Source organism: Heloderma suspectum, chromosome 1 (genome assembly GCF_057233095.1).
Source record: "Heloderma suspectum isolate Gila_16-S chromosome 1, 16-S_ref, whole genome shotgun sequence".
Classification (NCBI taxonomy): domain Eukaryota; kingdom Metazoa; phylum Chordata; class Lepidosauria; order Squamata; family Helodermatidae; genus Heloderma; species Heloderma suspectum.
Genome location: NC_139458.1, coordinates 284,038,492 through 284,056,276, shown reverse-complemented (window position 1 = coordinate 284,056,276; position 17,785 = coordinate 284,038,492). Strand labels below are relative to the sequence as shown.

The following is a 17,785-nucleotide window of genomic DNA, read 5'->3' as shown; positions in this document are numbered from 1 at the left end:
TAGTAGATATGATGGTCACCTGAATTAAATTCGCCCATGCCTGTCCATTTTAGTTTGCTGATTCCCAAGATGTCGATGTTCAATCTTGCCATCTCATGTTTGACCACCTCCAGCTTACCTTGATTCATTGATCTGACATTCCAGGTTCCTAAACAGTATTGTTCTTTACAGCATCGGATTTTCTTTTCACCGCCAGACACATCCACAGCTGAGTGTCCTTTCGGCTTTGGCCCAGCCGCTTCACTCTTTCTGGCGCTACTTGGAAATACCCTCTGCTCTTCCCCAGTAGCATATTGGACACCTTCCAACCTGAGGGGCTCATCTTCCGGTGTCATATCTTTTAGCCTTGTGATACGTTCCATGGGGTTTTCTTGGCAAGAATACTGGAGTGGGTTGCCATTTCCTTCTCCAATTAGATATGTTCACATTAAAATGTGAACCAAACAAATTTCTCCCCCAACCCTGATGTGGGGCTACTGTTGAAGGTGACATGGAAGCTTCAGTTAGTGCAGAATGCAGCTACCAGAATGTTAAGTAGTAAAGCCAGGTATATATTACATCAGTTCCAAAAGAGTTACTTCACTTCTACGCCCAATTCAGAATGCTGGTGCATACCTTTATAGGCCTGAGTGACTTGCGACAGAGTGCTTCTGTCTATACAAGCTTGCACTTATCTTAATTTTCTTAAGGTCTTCAGAGGATCCTCTTCTCCATGTACCCTTCTTAGAGAAAGTTTGTTATGACTAAAGGAACAAGGAACTTACCAGGGACTAAAAGCTTTGTATAATGTTGAAACCCAAACCCTGGCAGAATGGGCCATGTGAGAGTTGTCAGGGAGTAGGTACCAGCATGCCTGCTCATGAACCATAAGCCAGGATTCTGAAGAATTCTGGTTTAGCATTTTGTGTGAAGACAGCAGTTTTTTTTCATCGTCTTGTGTTTATCTAAAATGTCATTACATAGTGGAGTAAGAATAGCACGACACCATACCATGTCCTTGTCTCATTCAACTGACTGAAAATATGATTTTTGTTGTTCTTGTTTACTAAATGTGTCATTCAAGTTTATTTCTTTGACTGAGATTGAATATAGTTTGGTATTAAGGCTGAGTTTTGCAGTGAATAATAACATCATTAAGAACTGCACATATATGGAAAAAAAACATTTTTCTATAGATAGCAATGTGATGAAGAAGGACCTCAAGTGATCTCAGAGCAAAGTGTACAGCTGCTCACCAACTCTAATAAAAATGTTACTTGCACAGCTTTGCGAACCTTCTCTGAAAGGTCAGGCTTTCACACTAGAGGGAACGTTCTTAATCGTCTCCATAGATTTGAATACAAATGAATTACCAGGCTACAATTGTTAGGCTTACCCTGTCTTCTTGAAGATTTAAAGCTACCGTCAGGAGAAAATAGAGTTAATTTAAACCTTAATTATGGGTTTTGCTGACACTGCTTTCTTCCTCTCAATCCTTAGGGATGGCCCAGACCAAAATTCACCTCAGCTGGGAGTGTTCAGTGGGAATACGGCTCTTGAGACGGCTTATAGCTCAAGCAATCAAGTCCTTCTCAAGTTTCACAGTGACTTCTCCACTGGAGGGTTCTTTGTTCTCAATTTTCATGGTCAGTTTTCTTCTTCTCATCTTACAAACCGTGTGTGTGAGGAAGAGATAGAGAGAGGCAGCATGTGGAGCTTTGAAAGGATATTTTTTCCGCCTACTGATGTTAGAATAAATTAGATTGGTTTAATTGGCATGATATTTTCATTTAATAAAAACCTCTAGAGTATCAGCCTTTATTATCCACAGCAAAATGAGTGTTAAATATTTAATACTGAGTTACTTGGTTTTTAATATTTTAATGGAAAAACTCTGGCCCACTTAACCCAGGCTATGCATTTCTCAATAAGTCCTAAGGTAATAAGGAAACACAAACACAGTGGTATCCTGATCTTCCAGCAAAGCATTTTCAGCTGCTTAGGCACAGGACATTTTCTTGCCTGGAGCTTTGAAACAACTTCAGTGTCTACTGTCTAGATATATCATTAGACCCAAAGAGGGGAAAGGTTAAGTAGCAAAGAACATCCAGAGTGACTGCATGTGTTTGAGTTTGAGATTCTTTTTATCCATGTTGTTGTAGTCTTCTTTCCAAGTATAGGGAAACACTTAATATTATTTTATATATATTCACTGTATTGCATATCTATACACTCTGCATATATATATGCAGTCTCACTCAGAAACTAGTAAACACTTTAAAAAGTGAAGACTTAGGTGTGGTCAATATACAAGCTGGCACAGCATTGCACTGTTGCTGCCCCCCATTGACACCTTCTCTGCAGTCAACCAGCTGGCCCAAAGGATGTGCAACAGCGAATAGCAGGGGTGGGCAAAACATGACCCAGGTGACATACAGCACCGACCTTTTTTGTGGTGCCCGCCACTGAATTTGCTGCAGCAGTGCCAGCAAAAAATCCTTCTGGAAGTGTGATTTTGTTGAAAGCAAGACGCACAATCCCTGTGCACCTTGTTTTAAAGTACAATCACCCCTTTTTTTTGCTGATGTCAAATCCTGGTGGTACATTCAGTGGCAGGGCAGTGACGGAGGCAGAGGTGCAGTCCCCAGTGGGGTCTGGGGGGGGACTGTGGCCCACTGACATGTGGAAGTTGTCTACCACTGGCCAACATGATCACCGTGGCTCAATGGAGTGTTTGCAACAGCTCCTGCTCAGTAGCCATAAGCCTGCGGTACAGCTAGTCACATGCATCGCTAGAGGCGGTTATATGACGTGTGGGCTCTGCACTTCAGGTATCATGGCTTATGCATAGACACAATGCAGAGCTGAGTTCTGGATTGCACCGCATCAGATATATTTATTTTTGGATTCCATTAAAGCTTTCAAATCAGAACATGATTATCTGAATATAATACAAGAGTATGATTATGTTGGTAAACTGTTTTGAACACTTATTTAGATTTATGCCTAGCCATGCATTCATGGAAATAGTAGCCCATTGCTCCCGTTGGGAATTTAGGCCCTTATGATCAATGAACTATGGATGACTTGGCTTCCACTGTGCTCAGATTACATTTGCTGTCAAGGTAAACAACTGGCAACTTATAATGTCACTTATTTTCAAACAAGTACTAATGCAGTTTCAATTTGATTTTATAGCATATCAGCTTAAGAAGTGCCAGCCTCCACCAGCAGTTCCGCAAGCTGAATTGCTTACAGAAGATGATGATTTCGAAATAGGTGATAATTGATCCTTGGGTTAACACACCTACATACTTGTTCCCTATTATTTTATTTTTATTTATTACATTTATACCCCACCTTTCTTCCACTGTGGAACTTAAGGGGGCTGCATCTGGTTCCCAGGTGGTCCCCCCTCCAAGCACTGATCAGGCCCAGACTAGGGGTGTACGAATCACTTAGCTCCGTCGTTGTGGGGCTTCCACGGTGGGGGAGGCGCTCCGTCCCTCCCCCCAGAATCCTCTCCGGCCACAGCCGGACTCCGGCCACTGCAGGGCTGCTGCGGCCGCAAATGCCAAGCCGTGATAGGCTATGTAAGTATTTATGTAGCCTATCATGGCCTAATGCAGGCACACAAATAGCGGCCACTACGACAGCCACCATTTGCAGTTGCAGCAGCCCGGCAGCGGCCAGAAGACAAGCTGGAGCCGCCGGAGCTGCATCCGCTGCTGCATCCACCACCAGGTAGGTCCATCCCGGGGGGGATTTCGGGGGTGGCGTGGGGGAAGCCATTTCGCCACAGACTCCGGGGGGCCAGATTCCAAAGAATCTGGCCTCACTGGAGTCCGTGGCAGATTTCTCCAACATCCCTAGCCCAGACCTGCTTAGATTCAGCAAGGTGGCTGCCTCACGTGCCTCCAGACCATGTCTTGGGACCATGTCTTCCTATTCAGACTTCTGCCTAAATGATATCACTGATATAACTGAACTATCCACTTTATTTGAAATTGTAATTATAGGTAAAATTTCACTGCTTTGTGTACTCCCATCCCACACAGTGCAGTGTAGCTCGCTGGGAGCATTCCAGTTAAAGAATGTGGGGAAATGGGGTTGACGTTCTTTAAACACACTGCATTCCCTAAAGCAGAGTTCAGTAAATCAAAAGTGCTAGCTGCTGAAAGCTAAAGATATAGCTACAAAGCGCACTTGCATGGTGTTTAATTATTTTAATTACATGCATACTTCAGAAGAGAGCTGCGCTCTTACGGCAACATCTTTTAAAATTCTTGGTGAAAAAGCATCTAGGTGTTAGTGGCACTGGAGGAAGTCTATGTAGCTCTTAAAACAGTGGTTCCTAACCTAGATATTATTGAACTGCATGGGAAAGATTTTTGGAATGATGGGAGAGAATTTTGTTCAGTTCACACACTGATACAATACAAACTTACAAAATTCACACTTCTCAAATCAATATGCAAGCCAGAATAGAAGTGTCCTTTGGTATTCTCCAGTTTTGTTATGCAGTTCTCCGAATAAAAAATACACCTTTTCAGAGATGGCACTCAAATGATAAAACTCCCTTCTGAGTCAACTTCACCTGGTGCCTTCTTTGTTATCTTTTAGGTGCCAAGAAAAGTCCATCCTATTCTCTCATGTTTTTAATGGAAAGCCTTTTAAGTTGTCTTTCATCTGCTGTTTTAGTTAGGCTTTTAATTGCAGATTTTATTTTTCTGTTCCTTTTTATCGTTATTTGTTATTTTATTGTATTTTAGTTTTTATTGCCAGCTGCTTCAAGGTTTTGTTGTGAAAGACAGGATAAACGCCATAAATATATAAATAAATATACAATTCAAATATACGCATTATAAATTATTTCAGGGGACTTTGCCAAGTACAAGTGTCATCCTGGCTATACATTGGTTGGAAATGACATGATGTTCTGTAAGCTAAAAGCACAACTCCAGTTTGAGGGTTCCCTTCCATTTTGTGAAGGTACGTATGCAGTGAGTGCATGCCAGCATTATGACAGTGTTGTCATTTGTTCCATTTTATATTAACATTTTGTTTTAAAGCAAGTGATAAGTGTGAGAAATCTTGATAAAACATTGAACTCATTTTTTTAATGTTTGCAATGTGAAATAAACCATTTGTGTATGCTCCATTTGCACTACAGTATTCATACAAGTACAGATGCAGCATTATATCTAAAATGAACGTTTGATCGAAAATGCGTGTCTAACAGTGCTTTTTAATGCTAGTATATTGCTGTTTGTAGATTGCAAAAGAATGTATAAGGAAAAACTATTAATAAAAACAACGACGACTTAGGAAAACTTCATATATGCAAAATTCTTCTGTTACTTCCCTCTCTTTCTGTCTCTGTCTCTGTCTGCCTGCCTGCCTGTCTCTCCGTCTCTCCCTCCCTCTCTCTCTCTCTCTCTCTCTCTCAGTATGATATCAGAATGTTAATCTGTGAGAAAATGTTACCAAACTGTGGATGGACAAAGCTAGAATAGTTTCATAATACACACCACAGAGAAAAAAACACAGTTATCATACTACATTGTACAAATGTCAAGACTAAAGTAATTTGGAGGTACTTGGAAACTAAATAGCTAGTATGAAATAATTCTCACTCCCTTTGTGATGGCAGGTTTCTTTGTTTTGCAGTGCTTTGCACTCTAAATAAGATGTACCAACATAATATTACAGAGTAGTAGTTCAGGACATTGAGCACACAGTTGCATTTCTGATTTATGTGAAGGACAAAAGAGCATTTTATTTTAGAGTAAATATTAACAGGTGGAGACAAATATAATGTTCTAACAGTTCTGGTATGTATGTTGTAACAATATGAAAGACCTGCTGGATTCAGCCTGAATGGGTTGTGCTTCCTGGGAGGAGCCAGGAAGTAGCTAAGGGCAACACCCAGTGCTTCTGGCCTGAGGAGAGAGTAGCCACAGCCTGCAGGAGCTCCGTATAGGAGTCTGTTTAAATAAAACTTGTATGTTTGTTTGGAAGCAGAGTCTGTTTGAATCTGTGAGGTGCAATCCACCAACCATGAAACATGCTGGCAGCAGTGAGTGAATCCTAGACAGAAGAAGAAGAATAAACTGTGAGTAAGAGAGAGAAAGAAAGAGAGGGTGAAAATGGAAGGAATGAAGCCACCAAACAAATTAAACCTGCAAGCTCAGAACTTAACCCTGGCGTGGAAAACCTGGAAAGAGGAGTTCAATATCTGTGTGAACACTGACAGATAAAGAGGAGTCTGTGAAAATGAAACTGTTTCTATATTTGATTGGAGAAAGGGGGAGAGAAATAAGTGAGACACTGTGTGCAAACATTCCCGAAGCAGAGCGTACTTTGGCTACAATAATAGGTTGTCTTGATGCCTACGGCAACCTCAGGAAGAATGAAACTGGAAAGGTATAGCTTTTCCATGTGGAACCAAGCAGTAGGAGAAAGCATTGAAAAATATTGAACCAGTTTAAAGATGTTAGCAGCTGCTTGCAATATTGGAGATATCAAAGACTCCTTAATAAGGGATTCATGTGTTCTTTGTGGAACACAGGACACACGAGTACGAGAGAGATTGCTGAGGGAAGCAGACTTACCCTTAGAGAAAAGCTTGGAGATTTTCAGGGCAGCTGAGTTGTCCAAAGACAGGATTAGAGCCCTGAAGGACAGATAGTGCAACCTGTCCATATAGTACAGAAGAAAGAGAGGAAGGAACCTGATGTAAGTGAACACCACAGAGCAATGCAAGTACTGTGTGTGTGGGGGAGGGGGACACAAGACAAAAGAGAGTTGCCCAGCTTATGGGAAGAAATGCCACAACTGTGACAAACTTAACCACTGTGCATCCAAGTGCCTACCAAAATAGACAAAGACCGAAGCTGGAGTGCACACTGTAAATATGGAAAGTGACAGTGTAAATGCAAGTCATTCTGTGGGTAACAGATCAAGCAGTAAACAGGCTGCAGGAAAAGCCAACAGGGCAACGCCAACAATTGTATGCAGCCATGTGCCTGGGGGATAAAGCATCACCATTTCAACTAGACTGTGGTGTCAGTTGCAACATTATCCCATCCACCTAGTAAACCCCAGTATTCCACTGGAAGAGACTTACAAGCTTTTAAGAATGTATAAACAGTGTTGCTCTCAACTACGTCCGGGTTCCTCGCAGGAAGCACAGCCCATTCAGGTGAATCCAGCAGTTCTTTCATATCGTTACACGGGGCGGGGGGCATCCAGTATGCATGTGAGTTCTCAGTATCCACCTACTGCTCACTTTCCCTTTGTTAACTGGGACATTATGAAAGTAGAGCACCATGTGTAGGGATGTACGAAACACCTACCTGGCTCCGTGCCGGGCAATCCGCGGTAGGGGGGAGGCGCTCCATCCCTCCCCCCGGAATCCTCCCCGGCCAGCTCTGCTCTGCGGCAATGCCACAGAGCCACTGGCCGGGGCTGCCCGCAGCCAGACATCTGGCCACTGGGCTGCACAGGGATGCAAATGGCGGCCGCTGCAGCCGCCGCCATTTATATCCGTGTCTTTAGCCGTGATAGGCTACGTAAATATATATGTAGCCTATCACGGCTAAAGACACGGACGCAAATGGCGGCAGCTACAGCGGCCGCCATTTGCGTTCCTTCCTATTGCCGTGATAGGCTACGTATATATTTATATAAATTAAATGGCAGCTGCTACGCCATTTGTGCCCCTGTCTTTTGCTGTGATAGGCTACGTAAATATATACATAGCCTATCATGGCTAAAGACACGGACGCAAATGACGGCTGCTACGCCATTTGCGTCCCTGCCCTGAGCCGTGATAGGCTACATAGATACTTATGTAGCCTATTACGACTTGCCAGGGATGCAAATGGCGGCCCACATAGTGGCTGCCATTTACGGCTGCAGCCCAGCAGCAGCTGGAGTTGCTGCTGCCGCCGGAGCTGCCGGAACTGCTGGAGCTGCCACCGCCACCACAGCCGCAGCCAGGTAGGCTCCGTTTCGTGGGGCTTTCGCAGGGAGGCAGGGAGGGTTGCTCCATTCCACCATAGATTCTGGGGGGCCGAATTCACTGGAATTCGGCCTCCCTGGGATCCGAGGCAGAATTCTCTAACATCCCTAACCACGTGTGGATCTGAGCCATGCAGACTTTTGAACCATTGCTGTGGTATTTGATGGAGGAAAATAAGCCATCTACATGACAAGACAAAGGAGTGCAGCATGATAAGGATCTGAGGTCAGACTTTATGAAAGTTGGACTCCACTACATTGTAGGAATAGCTTTCTGGATATGTAAGGGTTGCAAGTTCAGAAACTGAGAAACTGACAGATTGGTCCATCCCTACTAAAGATATTTGTATCTCTGGATTATAATTTGCTTACTCAGTCAGAATCTCCTCGTACAGACACCTACGCACATGCCTTGTAGTGTTTCCCTCACTATTAAGCATACCTTGCTGGAGTGTCTGCAGTTCTCAAATGCATAGCAGGGCTTTCTGCATACCAGTTCCCTATTCAAAATGTACTCTCCTTTCTGGGGTTCAGTGTTGATCTACAAGCATTTCACATTCCCGAGCTCTATCGCTTGACTGGCCTCTTTTTAAAACAGCTTGAATTATTTGGAACAAATCACAAGTCACAAATTTGTTCAAATTATCCTGCATTGATAACAGTGTGTGGTGCAACATAGCCTGGCTGCCAGTATGCCATAAGCTACCTACTTCACACACAAAAGAACAAATGTTCTCTATAGATGAAACTTTATGGATTATGAGTGAAACTAAATATAGCTTTTTTGAAGACTGATCCTACTTCATCACTTGATGATCTGGGGCTCACACATCCCATCTCCCCATCCCTTCTTGTCTATGCTCCCATGATCTCCTAGGAGAAATAGTTTGTAACCTTAGTGCTTAGCTCTTAAAAGTCGGGTTTGAATCCCTGTGCACTGAGAGCCCTGGGTCTCGATGGCTGAATCTGTCAGTGTCGCTTTCTCCCACATTCAGTGTTTTTAAAAAAATCTCAAGTCCTTTCCATCCTGAATATGAAGACATTTGGGAATTGTGGTATATTCTTATCAAAATGGAACCGAAACAAAATTCTCACCCATCTCCAAGCCAGACATTTGTCACATTCCAGTTCATTCCAGTTTGTCCATCACTTCACTTTCCCAACTGATATATTAACATATTAACCTTCATGTGTTGCATGTGCAGACATACTTCCTGTTGCTAGAGTGCTTTTATTTTGTCCCAGGCCCTTCATTTTCTCTCTCTCTCTCTAGCTGTCATGTTGGCAAGGCCTAGCAGTCAAAGGCAATGGTGCTTGGCTGTATGGACTGTCACCCACCACCCTCCATCAAAATGGAGACGAGCGTCCTAGCCATGGAGCAATGGTCCAGACCAATGGAGACCTTGCACATGCTAAGCAAGTCTCCTCCGCACTCAAATGCAATCAGGGCAACACCCTGCCACTCATTAATTTACAATACTCTGAGCCCTGTGCACTTTTATGACCATCCAGTTTAGCATCTACTCACACATAAAGCATCTACAAAGTAATCCCCTTTCAGAAATTAGCCCTGGCACCTCTGACACCTTTTTCCTCTTTGATTCTTTTGCAGTAGACATTCTTGTCTTTTTCTTTTTCTTTTCTTAAAGAATAACTGCCCTCTAAGTTCAGTGCTCTTTCAAGAACATTCTTGCTGGCAGATACTTTGCCTGAATCCCTCTTGAAGTTCCCAGTTGGGTACCTATCTTTGTACCCTATCAACTGACACTTCTTCCCAGTAGAAGCTGTAATGCAGCCTGGGAATTCCTGATCTTCCCGAGTCCCTCTTGGATCTCCCAGCTAGGTGTCCGCCTTTGCATTCCATTACCTTGTGTTGCTGCCAGTGCCCTGTGAGTGACCCGGGAGTAGTGATGAGTGAATCTATCAATTCCCTTGCTTGAATCTAACCTGTCACTGAGGAGTCCCCATCCTCCATCTATCATCTCAGCTGATTAAGAATATGTACCAAGCCCATTTCTCTCCTTCCCTCCTTCTTTCTTGTCCTTTGCTAATTCCCTTCTCTTTCTCTCATACTCTCCACTTCCCTGCTTCATTTGGAATAACCTTCCAGTTTGTGCTTTGTAAATGTTTAATGAATGGATCCTTCATTCCTTTCTCTCAATAAACTCTTTTCTGGGTCCATTTCTGAAGTCTTGGCTCTGTTTTCCTTCTTGGTAACCTTCTGATGAGGCTTCACTATCTAGAACAGGGGTGGACAACTTGTGGTCTTCAAGATATTTTGGGCTTCAACTCCCATGATCCCTCACCATTGGCTTTGCAGGCTTGGGCTGATGACCTCTATAGGCTAAAACATGTCAGAGCCACAAGTTGCCCAGTCCTGATCTAGAACAAGTTACTCATGCTAGCTCCTGTTAATTTGGTTACTTCCAAATTTGGCTAAGATAGTAGTTTTCTGAGCTAGCTCTGCCAGATGAATAGCAGTTTGTCAGGAAGAAATAGCACCAGGGGCTGTAAATGGAAGTGGTTCTCCTAGTGCCAAACTAATTTCCCAATCACCTGTTGTTCTCTCAGGACATGGAATCTGGTTGAGATGCATGTCAAATGTATGTGTCCCTGAGTAAGCATAATTACATTCCCCTTTATGCAATTGAAACCTCAGTGTTGTTTTTACCCAGCTGTGCATCTATGTGGTCACAGTACATGCAGTGTTCTGGGGCAAAAAGGGTTTGCCCCTGATGTGATGTGTTTCTAGGATTATGAAGCACCCAGAAGATGTTTCTGCTAAAAGGAGTTAGAAGAAGTAGTTAGCAGCAAGGTGTCCGTGGTGAAGGGTGAAATAGTGCAAATTTAGCATTTAAAACAAAAATTACAGAATAAAGTAGGAAAAGCTGGACAGTGGCTCGGAAGCGAGAATTTTCTCCAAACCAATTGTAGGGAGGATTGTGCCTCTAATAAGCTCTGAGAACAAAAACCAAGTAAATGGAGCACTAAACAATGACAGATGATGGGATGCAGTGTGTACTGTAGCTTCTTCACACACAGATACTGATAGCAGATTGCATAGAAAAACTATAGGTCTAAACACCCTTCAAGGAAAACTAAGGGTAGTGAGGCATATTGAATGCCATAAAACTGTGAAGGCTATTAAGATAGACTTTTGTTTCTTTGCTTCTTGTAGCCATCTGTGCTAACATACTCTGTGCTATGCATTTTCTAGACATCATTAGATTTTCTTTATTTTGTTACTTGGCCTTTTCAGTTTTTCTATTCCTTTTGTGATATGGCTTCCTGCCATTTCAACAGTTGTGCATTCAGATACAGGTGTGATCATCCTGTCAGGGCTGGTGGCTGGGAGGCAGTCTGGGAGGCTGGGTAGTGGTTCACCGAGGTACTTCAGAATTTCTTCCCATTCCCTCTGGACTGTTGAATTCTGAGTTATTGGGTCTTTTTCCGAAAGTGCAGCCAGTGAATTAGGAATCTCCATTATTCCTTTTTTGACTTCTAAATTTTGTACAGTGGTGTGTGCATGCAGTTCATGACAGCTGCCTTAGTTCAGTCATAACTCTCTCCCCCACTCTAACTACTGATTACAGTTGTAGTAATACTCAGTTGTGTTGTACCAGCATGTGGGAGTGCATAAACTAGGGATGTACGAAAGTGACTTACCTGTTCGTGGATGTGATTTGTGGTGGTGGGGGAGGAGCTCCATCCCTCCCCCCGGAATCCTCGACGGGGGGGAGAGGTGATCTGGTCCTCCCCCCCGGAATCCTGCCTGGCCGGCTCCGCTCCACGGTGGCTCCTCGGAGCAGTCAGCCAGGGTCGTTCGCAGCCGGAGTTCCGGCCTCAGATGGGCTGCTGCAGACACATTTGCATCCAGCCAAGCTGCCGTGATAGGCTATGTAAGTATTTACGTAGCCTATCACGCCAAGCCAAAACAAAAAACAAAAAAAATCAGCGTACGCAAATGGCAACAGCTATGGCGGCCACCATTTGCGTTCCCTATTTTTCACCGTTCTAGCCTGCATAAATATTTACGTATTTATTACAGTGAAAAAAAGAGGGAATGCAAATAGCGTAGTGGGTGCTATTTGCGTTCTTTTTTTTCCGCCGTAATAGCCTATGTAAATATTTACATAGGATAAAACAGCAAAAAATAGGGAACGCAAATGGTGGCCACCGTAGCCTCCGCCATTTGCGTACGCTTTTTTTGGGGGGGGGGTTAGCTGTGATAGGCTAGGTAAATACTTACTTAGCCTATCACAGCTGCAAGGACGCCAATGGCGGCTGCAGTAGCCCGGCTGCAGCTGGCCAGGAGACCAGGCGCCGGAGCCACTGCCGCTGCCGGAACCGCCACCACCGAATCTGCCGCATCTGCCCCAGGTAAGTTTCGTCCCGGGGGGATTCCACGGGGGGGCAGGAGGCCATTCCGCCATGGATTCCGTGATGGAATTCTCCGCCATCCCTAGCATGAACACATCAGAAAAACAACACAGAAAAATAATCTTGATGCAGTAATATGTATGATTACAGTCTCCTGACCGGCTGCTGCCACCGCCATTACAAAATAAAAAAGTAAAAAGAAAACAAAAAACACACACCCGTGATAGGCTACGTGACGATTTACGTAGCCTATCACGGCTAGATTTCCAAAGTCAGCCATGATAGGCTACATAAATCGTCATGTAGCCTATCACGGGTGACTTTGAAAAAAAAAATTATAAGACGTTCCCTTATTTTCGCCGTAGTCTGCATAAATCTTTACGTAGACTAGACGTGTCAAAATAAGGAACACAAATGGTGGTCCCCATGGGAGCCGCCATTTGCGTACATGCTTTTTTTTTCCCCCAAAGTCACCCGTGTGATAGGCTACGTGACGATTTACATAGCCTATCACGGCTGACTTTGGAAATCTAGCCGTGATAGGCTACGTAAATCATTACGTAGCCTATCACGGGTGTGTTTGTGTGTTTGTTTGTTTTTTTACTTTTTTTTCGCGGCCGGGTAGACGGGGCGCTCCTACCCGGCCTGAATTTCGCCGGCAAGGGATGGGGCGCCACCCCCCCGGCCTGAATTTCGGCCGGGTGAGGCGGGGCGCCTCCCCCCCCTCACCTGAACTTTGGGGGGAGAACCGAAGCGCCTCCCCCCCACCGCGAAGCAAGCTTTGAGAAGAGGTAAGGGACTTTCGTCCATCCGTAATCTTGACGTAGACTAAGAAGTGCCAAAATAAGGAACGCAAATGGCGGTGGCCGTGGCCGCCACCATTTGCGTAGGTGCGTTGTTTTTTTTTTTTTAAGTCAGCCGTGATAGGCTACGTAAACATTTACGTAGCCTATCACGTTTTTTTTAAAACCTAGCCGTGATAGGCTACGTAAATCTTTACGTAGCCTATCATGTCTTTTTTTTTTTAAAACTGGAAATGGTGGCGGCAGCCGGTCGGAAGACCGGCCGCCGCTGAACCACCGCCGGAGTCGCCGCTGCCAGGAAGATCCGCCCCAGGAAAGTCTCATCCCGGGGGGGGGCAGGGGGGCAGACCGTTCCGCCACCGATTTCGGGGGGCCGAATGCACTGGCATTTGGCCTCCCTGAGATCCGTGGCGGAATTCTCTGACATCCCTAGGTAGTACTCTGTGGCCGTTTGCATTTAATATAGGGATGTCAGAGAATTCTGCCACAGACTCCAGTGAGGCTGGATTCTTTAGAATCCGGCCCCCCAGAATCCATGGTGGAATGGCCTCCTGCCCCCCTGCCACCCTGTGGAATCCCCCCTGGATGGACCATACCTGGCAGCAGCTCTGGCGGCGGATGCGGCGGCGGCGGCTCCGGCTGGTCTCCTGGCTACTGCTGGGCTGCACTGCAGCCGCAAATGGTGGCCAGCGTAGCCTATACTTACTTACGTAATACTTACGTAGCCTATCACGGCTTGGCAGCCACACAAATGGCAGCTGGCATAGCGGCCGCCATTTGCGGCTGCAGCAGCCCAGCAGCAGCCGGAGGGGAGGATTCCAGGGGGAGATACGGAGCACCTCCCCCCCACCATGGATGCCCCGGTACGGAGCAAGGTAAGTGTTTCATACATCCCTAATTGAACGCTGTCCACCAGTAGAATGGAAACCACTGCCAGAAGAATGGATTCCCCCTCCCCCTGCAGCTCTATGTGCCTCCCCCAAATATGCTCTGGAGAGTTGGGGGAAAACTCCGGAGCAGATTTTGGCTACAGGGGGGCAGAGAGGGAGTGGAAAGTTGTGTTGCATTAGCAGAAGTCAAGTTGCATGACGGATGGAAATTTATGAGATTCTAGTGCAAGATCCCCATCACCTTACAATGCTGCCCAACTCCTCCCCTTCATTATAGTATTATTGTTATTATTCTGAAGTCTAATGAAATATTAAAGCTTGATAATGTCATATATAATTCTTGCTAAACAGTTGTCATTACAGTATCAGAACTGAAGAAGAACAATAACTAATACTGATGAATCTGAAAGCTAACTCCCTGGATGTTTGCAAGGGGTTGCAGTGCAGAGGAGCAGAGATCAAGCCAGCACTTCCCTCTGACTTACAGGCTGGGTTTGGACAATCGTGGGGGCAAAAGAACCCATCGTGGTTTCTTTCCCTGCCCCCACACATGCCAGTTCTGTGACCACAATTTGCGTAATTACCCACTGCAGCTTTGTTGCCGTTGCCGTGTCATCCAAGCCCGGTGCGCAGCATGAAAGTGGTGGCGTCATACCTACCCAACAATCCATGACTTCCAGTAGGGGTTCTGAGGTGGGTGAGAAGTCACCCCCGCCATGTTGCGTGCCAGGTTTGGGCAACACAGCAAGCTGCACTGCGCTGTGGGTAGTTATGTAAATTGCAGTCGTGTGACCAGCATGCACAGGGCCAGAGAAAGAACCCACGATCAGTTCTTTTGCTCCCACGATCATCCAAATGTGGCCAATGGCTGTCAGAGGAAGTAAGGTGCCTAGGCCCAGTGTTTGAGATTCTAGTGCAAGATCCCCATCACCTTACAATGCTGCCCAACTCCCCCTCTTCATTAGGGTATTATTGTTATTATTATTTTGAAGTCTAATGAAATATTAAAGCTTGATCATGTCATATATAATACTTGCTAAACAATTATCATTACAGTATGAAAACTGAAGAAGAACAATAACTAACTAATTAGATAAGCCAGTCTGTGTTTAGAGGAAAGGTTTTAGGTCAACCTTCTCCGTATCTAGAATAATTTGCCTAAAACAAAAGCAATTTGATCAATGAATTGCTAAATTTCCCCAGATAGTATCTCTTAAGCAATACACCTATGATGGCACCAGCAAAAATTGTACATTCATTTTTTAACAACAATAATATTTTGAAAAATGTTCCAAACTCATGAAATTACCTAGGATATTTAGTTTAAGCAGATATGAATAATCACATTGTAAAATTTAGCCTGTAAATGATTTCTCTATATTAAGTACTTCCTTCTGATGCCTGTTTCATCATTGTAATACCTGTTTTACCAACCTAACAGCTGGTTTATAGTGCATCACTTCTCATCTTGTGCACAGAACAAGATGAGTTCTTGTTCTGTGCACGTTGATTGTTTTTCATATCACCGTGGTGTAAATTCCAGATCTGGATGATGGGATAAATTCAAGATTTAAATTGAAGGTCTTCATCAGAAAAAAATGAAAAAAAAATATGAGAAAGCAAACAGCGCTTCATCCCCCCCCCTTCTTTTTTATAGCACAGTGTCCAGCAAATGAAGTTCGTACAGATTCATCTGGAATAATCCTCAGTCCAGGTTATCCTGGCAACTATCCCAATTCACAAACGTGTGCCTGGACTCTTAAAGTTGAACCAAATTATAACATCTCCATCTTCATAGAAACTTTTCAAAGTGAAAAACAGTTTGATGAGCTGGAAATCTTTGATGGTGAGAAAAAAAATATTTACTGTTGATTCAGTAATTAAAATGCAGTACCGACTGGTGCATCATATGACAATGTATTTTATTGCTGAGCGAAAAAAGCGTTGCCCTTATTTGCGTTGCCCTTATTTTTGCCGTAGTCTACGTAAATATTTACATAGACTACCCGTGCCAAAAGAAGGAACGCAAATGGTGGCGCCCATGGGTGCCGCCATTTGCATACGCACTTTTTTTTTTTCCAAAGTCAGCCATGATAGGCTACGTAAGGATTTACGTAGCCTATCACGGCTGACTGCAGGCCAGGGACGCAAACGGCGGTGGCTACGGCCGCCGCCATTTGTGTCCCAGCAGGACAACAGGATTCGTGGCCGGAGAGACGGGGCACTTCCCCCCTGGCCAGAATTTTGGTGGGGAGGGATGGGGCACCTCCCCCCTGGCCAGAATTTCGGTGGGGAGGGACGGGGCACCTCCCCCCCAGCCAGAATTTCGGGGGGAGAAACGGAGCGCCTCCCCCCCACCGCGAAGCAAGCTTCGGGATCAGGTAAGTGACTTTCGTCCATCCCTAAATTTTGCATCCCCATTGTCAAGAGGGGGCCGATGCTTCCTCCCCCAGTCAGGTCATTTGTTTGACTAGTAGCCTAGCTTTCTCACTGACTTGCTATGTTTCTATGCGCAGATATTTTTATTTTGTTTGCATTGAGTCATGTGGCCTCCAACTGTATCTGAAGTGATGTACCATAAGGTAACCTTAGTGAGAACTAGGCCTTTATTTCATTTTGGAGTAAGGATTAAACCAAAGATTTCACAGAAAGAGTGGTTCTGAAGAGGGATTTCACAGAAGGGAGAGCACGGTCTAAGAATGGATGGAACAGTTTTAGCCCAGTTTATGCCACTTTTGCATTTGTGAACCAGTATGTCTGTTCCATCCCATTTTTGTGTGGATTTTTTTCTGATTCCTTCCGAAAAACTCCACACAAATTCAGAACCCTTTTTATGATGTAATTAAAGTTAAAAGGTATTTAACTGATGCTCCGAGGGCTTACTAATCTTTTTTTGTTCTTTTTCTTTTCTTGTTTTACAGATGCTAGCTGCTGGAGCAGCTAGAAAATGTGGCTCCTGCCATGTGTGTTGCAGCTCACACCACATATGGCATCTTATCCCTCCCAGGCCCATTGTACAGAAAAAAAAATGGCTGCCCCCATTGACCAACAGGGGCAGCCATGCTTTTTCTGTCCAATATGCCTGGGAGGGACAGCAGGTCATCCCAGGGGCATTTGCAGCATGAGTTGCAACACTCGTGGAAGGAGCTGTGCTTTCTAGCTGCTCTAGGCACCTAGTATCTGTATAAAAAAGAAGAAAAAGGTTAGTATCTCATTGTGGAATTCAGTGACAGTCCAAATCCTAAAGGATGGACTATGTCCAATCCACAGTTTAGTCTGGAAGGTGCAGATCGGGTGAGACCCACCAAATTCCTGAAGCATCCCTAGCAGTGTCTCTTTAGTATCATTGTGGTGATAACACATTTTTTCAATATACTTCAACTGACACTAAATATTCATAGATACAACTTGGATTAGCCTATTGTAATCAGGGAAAGTTTCAGCATTTCATAAAAAGAATCAGTTAAAATGCACTCGTTGTCATTCATATTTTTGTATGTTTTCCATAGGTTCTTCTGGACAAAGCCCTTTATTGGTTGCTTTGAGCGGAAATCACACTGGACAACTTAACTATACAAGCAAATCCAATCAGTTGTATCTGCGTTGGTCAACTGACCATGCAACCAGTAAGAAAGGATTCAAGATACGTTATTCAGGTTGGTAGCCATTCAGTACTAAGTTCTGCTTTAACATTTACTCTCACAATAC

General features: G+C 44.4%; 1 protein-coding gene across 1 annotated transcript in view; it reads left to right on the top strand.

The window, feature by feature from the left end:
- CSMD1 (CUB and Sushi multiple domains 1) overlaps nt 1-17,785 on the top strand; it is a 1,446,416-nt gene that overhangs the window by 1,305,456 nt on the left and 123,175 nt on the right. Inside the window, exons 44-48 of the mRNA XM_084811779.1 lie at nt 1,480-1,625; nt 3,178-3,258; nt 4,858-4,971; nt 15,735-15,923; nt 17,587-17,733. Coding sequence (XP_084667905.1) covers nt 1,480-1,625; nt 3,178-3,258; nt 4,858-4,971; nt 15,735-15,923; nt 17,587-17,733 — 677 coding nt within the window. The remainder of the gene's footprint in view (nt 1-1,479; nt 1,626-3,177; nt 3,259-4,857; nt 4,972-15,734; nt 15,924-17,586; nt 17,734-17,785) is intronic.